General features: G+C 41.5%; 1 protein-coding gene across 1 annotated transcript in view; it reads right to left on the bottom strand.

Annotated features, from left to right (window-relative positions):
* Positions 1 to 3,914, bottom strand: part of AASDH (aminoadipate-semialdehyde dehydrogenase) — a 28,361-nt gene extending 24,447 nt beyond the window's left edge. The window contains 4 exon segments of the mRNA XM_029286643.1: positions 205 to 397; positions 843 to 1,150; positions 2,954 to 3,074; positions 3,677 to 3,914. Coding sequence (XP_029142476.1) covers positions 205 to 397; positions 843 to 1,150; positions 2,954 to 3,074; positions 3,677 to 3,906 — 852 coding nt within the window. The 5' untranslated portion in view covers positions 3,907 to 3,914.
* Positions 3,915 to 9,096: the final 5,182 nt, after the last annotated feature.

The raw sequence follows: 9,096 nt of genomic DNA, 5'->3' as shown, positions 1-9,096 counted from the left end.
GTTACTAATTTAACAATTGCAGTGATTCACTTAATAACTGTGGCAATAAAGGTCAAAAAATGGGGCAAAATTCACTTAAAGACTTTGGGCTAATCTGCAATATAAATGGCCTTGTGAATATTCCTCCTTACTCAAGCAAACAAGACCAGTAGATAGCTTAATTAACTCTCCAAATAACGCTGTATTCAAGTATAAGTTTTTTACCTGCAAAACGGTCACTCTGTGTTGCTGGAAAAGAGCTCTGGATAACTGCTGTGGCATCATTTTAATCACTGTGGGTAGTATAAGCAGACAAGCTCCACTCGCTAGAGTAAGGAACAGCTCAATGACTGATGGATCAAAAGTCAAAGGAGAGGCCATAAACACCACATCATCTGGGGTAATTTTAAAAATCTCTCTAAAATAAGGGGGAAAAAATACATCTCTAAGGAATTAGATGTAGATGAAATTTTAAGCAATTTTGCACTTCTTGCAATACTGATCACACATAAACCATGTTAATCAATTAAACCCTTTCTCCCACTCACACATGTTATACATTCTCCAATTCCATCTTTAAGTCAGATCAACCTTACATAAACTATACACCTTGAAGGTCTGGGTTGCAGTCTAAGCAACCTTTCTAAAAGTTGGAAATTATAACGAGGTCAACCCAGAATGAGATTCATCTCCAAAATATATTTTATTATAGCTTGCAAACGAAGATCTATGTGTTTATCTCAGATCTGTTCCAATTATGTAGGAAGTAGAAAACTGGAAGTCCAACATGAATTATGCTATTGTTATTCTTTTTGTTAACCCTTATCAAAATATATTACTAAGTGAATTTGGGAAACACTTACCTAAGATGAAGGATATTTGGTACGATACATTTATGAGGCACTCTCACAATTTTGGGGAGCCCAGTTGTTCCAGATGTATGCAAAACATATGCCAGGGAATGTTTCTCTCTGACATCCAACATATCTTTTGGTGGTTTAGCCTCATGTTGTTGCACTTTACAAATGCTTCTGACCATAGAGCCTTCACTGTCTGCATTTACATGTTTGGTCAGCTGAACACTGTTGTGTCTTTGGAAGAGAACTAAACCAATTCTCTGCATTTGAAGAGAATTTTGGCTGTACAAGTGTCCATAGGTTATTGTGAATTTCTGGGGAAAAAAAGAGAAAAAAAGGGGGGAAACTTATTCTAACACAACTTTAGCCTGTTTACTTCTCTGTGTCTAAAATCACAACAAATCAAATCAAATAAATTTAGAGCAGCTAATCAAATAAGATGCCTTTCAAGGGAATATGGCTTTTCTTTTTTTAACCCAAAGGGACTCTGCAACAAGTGCAAAAATTAGTAACACACTGTAGCTTTAATGGTAGGGCTATAGGATTTGGGTTGCAAAAACCCATTAATGCAGAATACAGGTGGTCCTCGACTTACGACCACAATTGAACCCAAAATTTATGTTGCCAAGCGAGACATTTGTTAAGTGAGTTTTGCCCCATTTTACGACCTTTCTCATCACATTTGTTAAGTGAATCACTGCAGTAGTTTAGTAGCACAATTGTTAAGTGAATCTGGCTTCCCCATTGATTTTGCTTGTCAGAAGGTCTCAAAAGGAGATCACATGACCCCAGGGTCACTGCAACTGTATAAATAAATATGTGTCAGTTGCCAAGTGTCATCACGGTCATTAACTGAATCATCAGTTCTTAAGCAATCACTGTGGTTGTTAAGTGCTATCCAAATGGTCATTTTTTGCCAGAACTGAGCAAAAAATGGCAGAAATTGGCAAAACAAATCGCAAATTGTTGTCATGTGACCCTGCCCAGTTATATTTCCTTTCTATCTATCTCCTCTGATCTAAAACCAATTCTCACCTTTCCCTGGATTCTGCCATACTCCCAAGGGGGAGGGGGGATATACAAGTGAGTTTATTGCTTTCACTTCCTCTATTCACTACAATGTAACCTTTTGTTTATTCACCTTCATGTCTGCTACCCATTACAATGTAACAAATTGCCTCCTATACTATGCATCCCTCTGAACTTCTCCCTAACCGGGCAGCTAGGAAAAAAAGGGGGGGTGGACGAGATACAAACCTCCAGGACCTGGTTTATTTCTCCGTCCTCAAAATGAGGTGTGAAGAGCTGTGGAATGATCGATGCACAAACAGAGCCGGACCGATGTTATCTTTCCTTTCCCATTTATGGATTTAACACCTGGGGATTTGCCGGTCTGAACCGCCCAGATGAACTGTGGGGTGGGGTTTGCTTAGGGACACTTTAAAATATCGATCTGTAAGGGAATCCCTCAGATCCTGTCTATTATGCCTGCTATCAACTACTCTTAATAAAAGTTCCTGTTGGAAGAAATTGTTTCCAAGAGTTCTGCTTTCTTAAGATGTGGGATTGAAGTGGATCCTTACAGGTGTGTGTGCATATGGGGGTGTGTGGCATGACATTTTGCAATGACCACAAGTTATTGATGGGTGGTAAAGTGCCCATCGTAATTTCAAACAGTTATTAAGCAGCAGTAATGTAAGTCATAAGGTTGTAATTCAAGGACTACTACCTACAGTGGTACCTTGTTACACAACTTTAAGTGGTTCTGAGAAGCGCAACGAGTACCAAAGACAATGAGTACCAAACATTTTTTTCCCATAAGGAATAATGTAGTGAGTCACAAGGCAGCCGACACCCACAAATTCTAGCTTGCGCATTGAATACCAAACAAATGATGAGCACCAGGACAAAATGTTTCTGTCAAAATGCACTGAACACTAAAATTCAATGCGCTTCAAAGCAGTTGAGTACCAAGGAACCACTGGCTATAATTACTTCAAATTCTATGGGCTTACTTCACTGTAAACATAAAACTAATCTACGCAATAAGGTTTGCATAATTCCAATTACATTTTAAACATCCCAATTAAAATAAAAATTGGAAGTGTTGCACTTACATCAACTTTATCTTCTTCAACAAGGACATACTGGAAATCACATTTCTTCATGAAGGAAATATAGAGGCTGGGCAAGGCATCTGGATCAATGGGAGAATACGCAGAAGGCACCTGCAGAAGTCTAGCAAAATGAAGCAAGCTACTCTCAGGCACCCAAACTCACAGAGGGTTCTTACCAGCAGAGAAGCTTATGGCTTTCTATGTACTTCTATAATATTTTACAGAATATTGGATGAAGATTAATATATTAGAGCATGCCAAACTACACAGCCACCTATACTAAAAGGCCAAGGTTTTAAAAATAAAGAGGATTTATTTCTATATGTCTCACTCCATCTAGTGGCTTAAGTTGTCAAGCAAAAAAGTTAGATTCTACAGATATTTGTGCCAATATCATAGATCAGGGTCAGGCAACCTTGGCTCTTTTATGACTCGTGGACTTCAACTCCCAGAATTCCTGAGCCAGCTTGGCTGGCTCAGGGATTCTGGGAGTTGAAGTCCACGAGTCATAAAAGAGCCAAGGTTGCCTACCCCTGTCATAGATCCTATTAAAACTGAATACATTACTATAGTGATGTTCAAATTGTAGGAGGCAAGTTCAATAGGACGTATTATACAAATAAACACTTTGAAAATGGTGATAGTTTGAACTTAATGAGGTGATAATAGCATGTTCTGCATTTATGTTAACCAATTGATATAAATGTAAAGGCACAGCATTACCCTAGAATCCAAGAAGGTAGGTTTATCCCAGGATAACAGTAGAGACCTATTTCCAAATTTTCAGTAAGGTGACAATGTTTCCTCAGGAAGTCTGTAAGCTCTGTAGCAAGGTTTATAACCGTCTTGTACATGTAGGAAACTGGAGTCTGATGGTTACATGCATCAAAGCACACGGCTCTCCTTTCAGGATATAATCTGGCCGCAGTCTGAACCAGCTCATGCAGTGTCATTCTCAATATTTATCCTGCGTATGCAAATAAGAAAAAAACTAATCAATTAACTGAGAGCCAGTTTAGTCTAATGCAGGGGTAGGCAACCTTGGCTCTTTTATGACTCATGGACTTCAACTCCCAGAATTCCTGAGCCAGCCATGCTGAGGGGAAGGGAGAGGTTTCCAAGCTGAGCTATGCTGGCTCAGGAATTCTGGGAGTTGAAGTCCACGAGTCATAAAAGAGCCAAGGTTGCCTACCTTGGTTAATGAACCAGACTAGAAACCAGGAGTCAGTGAGTCCTAGTACTGCCTTAGCCATGAACTGGCTAGGTGACTTTGGACCAGCAAAACCCACCTCACGGGGTTGTGGGAAAAAAGGAGGAAGGAATATTAGTTATGTTCACTTCCCTGAGTTATTTAAAACTAATAAAGGCAAGGTAAAAAAATTGGATTAAAATGTTCCTTTAATTTTTTTTACAAAACATACTCAATAACTGAGGTAATTGAAAGGAATTTATTTTTAATGTACAAAGTTGTGTTCTACAAAATGGACAGCTATATAAAAATAGAATAAATGCTTTCCAAACTAGATGCATTGCATTTATATTTACAGTTCTGATCATTATTCTGACATTGCGGCATTGAGTACAAGAGAATTCAGATATATACCTTAATTCAGACACAGAGTGGAGAATTACTCATGTTTTCATCTGCCCATGTACCATCAAGCATTACTGTACTGAACTGCTTCAATATCTGTTAAGATGAAATCTAAAATAAATAATAAAATGTAGGAAAGAGATAAAACATCATAAAGAGATAGCAAACTTGCAAGTTGGTTTTTTAAAATTACTTTCTAACAGTTATACTGATTAACTTGACAGAATTAAAAGAACCTGAGTTTGTAAAGCTTTGAAGCCAAAGTTGTATTTCTAAGCAGTATTACTATAGATCACGGATGTTAAACTCGCCGCGTCACATGATGTGTCGAGACGAATCGTGACTTTTTTTGCATTGCTGGAGCTGGGGTGGGCATGGCCTCCACATGATGCAACTGGCCTGCGGGCCGGCAGTTTGATACCCCTGCTATAGATAGTTCTCGACTTACAACTATTCACTTAACGGCTGTTCAAAGTTACAACACTGAAAAAAGTGACTTGCAACGGTTCCAGCATCCTCATAGGATCAAAATTGATCAGCTGACCATATGAAAGCATGTGCTACAGTGAGATGCAATGAGAGAAGGACTTTAAGTCTCTTCACTCTATTTTATCTGATGTCCATCAGGAACTAAATATTGGTAAACAAATCACTAGTTTCAATGTTACCGTGACTTTTTCTACTGAATACTAGTAAAAAGTGTGAAGGCTGACAACGTTGTGGGGACACCAGTGTCCTAGTTTTATGTCTACGAACCGTTGACCAAGTATAAACACTACCAACGTGTGTCCCAGAGTCATGTGATCACATTTTGTGACCTTCTGACAAGCAAATGGGGAAGCCAGATTCACTTAACAATGGTGTTACTAATTTAACAACTGCAATGACTCACCTAACAACTGTGGCAAGAAAGGTTGTTAAATGGGGCAAAACTAACTTAACAATTGTCTTACTTAGCAACAGAAATTTTGGGCTCAGTTGTGATCATAAGTCGAGGGCTACCTGTGCAATAAGATTAAATGAAATATACTACTATAAAAGAGTAAGATAAAAGAGTAAAAAGTGTAATATAAAATAAACATTTAACACCTCTTAATGCCTATATATGTGTGTATATAATTATACACACACACACACATGCATATATACACACATTCATATGTTAAATTTGGATTGCTAAAAAAGAGTTAAAGGGAAGCTGGTATAGCTATTTCAAGCTCCTTAGCTCTCATCAGCCAGCTACACTCTTCTGAGATTCGAACCTGGGCTGCTTGCACGTTAGGCAGCTGTGTTGACATGCATATATATATACATACACACACACACACACACACACATGCATGCCATCTGTTCTGATCCAGCACACTTCTCATTTTCCTATGCTAAAAATTAAAAATGGTGTTAATAGCATTTATCCACGCTTTTTATCCAGTCTATAGGGATATGTTTTCTAGAGACCCACCTGGGAATCAACCTCAGAAGCCTCTATCCAGGTCGGGACCAGGCCTACTTTGGAGGCCAAATAACGCTGCCCAAGACACAGAGGGGACGACTTGCTGGAGAAACTCACATTTTGCTCCTGCCGACCCTCTGGGCACATCCGTTAAGTCAGAACGATGGCCCCCTTTATGACTTGTGGACTTCAACTCCCAGAGTTCCTGAGCCAGATATATTCACCCTCAGGAAGGCTGCAGAGAGCCAAGACGGCTGTCTTCAAGTAATAATAATAATAATAATAATAATAATAATAATAATAATAATAGTAGTAGTAGTAGTAGTAGTAATAGTAGTAGTAGTAAAGTTGGAAGGGACCTTGGAGGTCATCTACTCCAACCCCCTGCTCAAGCAGGAAACCCTATACCATTTCAGACAAATGGCTGTCCAGTCTCTTCTTAAAAACTTCCAGTGTTGGAGCATTCACGGCTTCTGGAGTCAGGTTGTTCCACTGGTTAATTGTTCTCACTGTCAGGAAGTTTCTCCTTAGTTCTAGGTTGCTTCTCTCCTTGATTAGTTTCCATCTGTTGCTTCTTGTCCTGCCTTCAGGTGCTTTGGAGAATAGCTTGACTCCCTCTTCTTTGGGGCAGCCCCTGAGAGATTGGAACACTGCTGTCATGTCCCCCCTCGTCCTTCTCTTCATTAAACTGGACATACCCAATTCCAGCAACCGTTCCTTATACGCTTTAGCCTCCAGTCCCCTAATCATCTTTGTTGCTGAAGTGTCTAAAGCAGTGTTTCTCAACCTTGACAATTTTAAGGCATGTGGACTTCAACCCCCAGAATTCCACAGCCAGCATTGCTGGCTGTGGAATTCTGGGAGTTGAAGTCCACATGCCTTAAAATTGTCAAGGTTGAGAAACACTGGTATAAAGGACATGCCGAAGGTGAGGCAGATTTGTTCAGAGTGGTTCCAGAAGATGGGATAAGAAAAAGTGGGCTTTAATTACATGGAACTCGTTTTTTGGCTGGCTCGGGAATTCTGGGCGTTGAAGTCCACAAGTCATCAAAGGGCCATCGTTCCCCATTAAGTCTTTTGGGCCAGGGGTAGGCAACCTCGGCTCTTTTATGACTCATGGACTTCAACTCCCAGAATTCCTGAGTCAGCTATGCTAACTCAGGAATTCTGGGAGTTGAAGTCCACGAGTCATAAAAGAGCCGAGGTTGCCTACCCCTGTAATCTGGGCAAACCGCGTGGAAGAGACGACCGTTACCTTCTTCCAGCATGCTTTTCCAACTCCCCACGTAAGGCACAAGCCAGGGCCGAGCCTGCTTAACTTCGCAACCACACCCGAGGTGGGCCAGAAGCTTGCACCGGGGAGTCTGCGGCCCAGGAGTCTCCTCGAGAAAGGAACGGGGTGCAGGGTGCAATTCCCCACGCAGGGGCCTCCTCGCTCTTCTTCCCGACAGGAAAACCTCTCTCGCTTCCCCCCCCCCAGCGTCGCCCACCATTCGCGTCACTCCTTTTCTTTTTGCCTACAGCGGGGCGCGCAGCGAAGGGCGGAAGAAGGGAGGATGAAGCCAAGGAGGAGGAGTCGGGCTGCACGCACGCCAGAGGGCGGGGTTTAGGCTAGGCCCGCCCCGGTTACCTAAAGAGGACTTGCAGGCTGTGTGTCTCCTCGGGGATCCCGGAACAGCTTCCAGGGCAGGATTTGGGGAGAGGAGGGGGGGGGATCTTGGGAGCGCGGCCGGGCGGACCAGCACCGTCATTTTCTCTCTCTAGGGAGGCGTCTGTCTTATCTTGGCGCGGTCCGCGGATTCTCTTCCTTTGCTCTGGACGCTGCAACCGATTTGTCAGGGCGCTGACGGTCCTCTGCTCGGAAAGAAGAAAAGGGCTCCCTTCCTTGGATGGGTTGGATGAAGCCCCCCAACACGTTGCGAATCTTGTAAGAAACGGGTTAAGGAGCCCGAGATAGGATAGGATAGGATAGGATAGAGAATGTAGGATAGGCTGGGCTGGGCTGGGCTGGGCTGGGCTGGGCTGGGCTAGAATAGAATAGAATAGAATAGAATAGAATGGAATGGAATAGAATGGAATGGAATGGAATGGAATATAGAATAGAATAGAATAGAATAGAATAGAATAGAATGGAATATAGAATAGAATAGAATAGAATAGAATAGAATAGAATAGAATAGAATAGAATGGAATGGAATGGAGAATAGAATAGAATAGAATGGAATGGAGAATAGAATAGAATAGAATAGAATAGAATGGAATGGAAAATAGAATGGAAAATAGAATAGAATAGAATAGAATAGAATAGAATGGAAAATAGAATAGAATAGAATGGAATGGAATGGAATGGAATGGAAAATAGAATAGAATAGAATAGAATGGAAAATAGAATAGAATAGAATAGAATAGAATGGAAAATAGAATAGAATAGAATAGAATAGAATAGAATAGGTGATGGCGAACCAAGTGCCCAAACTGCAACTCAAAACCCACTTATGTATCAGCGGATGCCTGGTGGGTGTGGCCCATTGGGTGGGTGTGGCCCATTGGGTGGCCGTGGCTGCAGTGGTAATGGCAGACTGGGCGGGATTAAAAAGTTCAATCAATCAATTCCAACTTTGCAAGATCTTTTTTTTTTCCCCGCAAGAAGTTGAAATTGATTGATTGATTGAACTTTTTTTTTTGCACACGGCGATGGCCTAAAGCGAAAAGGTTTTATAAAACCCAGCTGAAAGCCTAGGACTGGGGCGACGGTGCACGTGCCCACAGACAGGGCTCTGCGTGCCACCTGTGGCACACATGCCATAGGTTCGCCACCACGGGAATAGAGGTTCCCAACCAGGGGTGCTTGCATCCCCTAGTGGTGCGAGACGATGTTCCAGGAGGTGCAAAAACTTGGGTTTTCAAAATCATAATGTATATGCATAATTCATTGCCGTTATTTCGAACTTTGGTAAGGTGTGCGAGAATATATAAGAAGCGTTTTAGCGGTGCGCGGTATAGAAAAGGCTGGAAGGTGCTGGAGTAGGGAGTAGAATACAGTAAAGTAGAACAGAACCTTGGAGGTCTTCTAGTGACCTAGTCCAATGCCCTGCT

This window comes from Protobothrops mucrosquamatus, unplaced genomic scaffold, assembly GCF_001527695.2.
Source record: "Protobothrops mucrosquamatus isolate PMUCROS unplaced genomic scaffold, P.Mucros_1.0 scaffold4379, whole genome shotgun sequence".
NCBI lineage: Eukaryota > Metazoa > Chordata > Lepidosauria > Squamata > Viperidae > Protobothrops > Protobothrops mucrosquamatus.
Note: the sequence above shows the minus strand (reverse complement) of the source record. Positions and strands in the feature narration are given on the sequence as shown.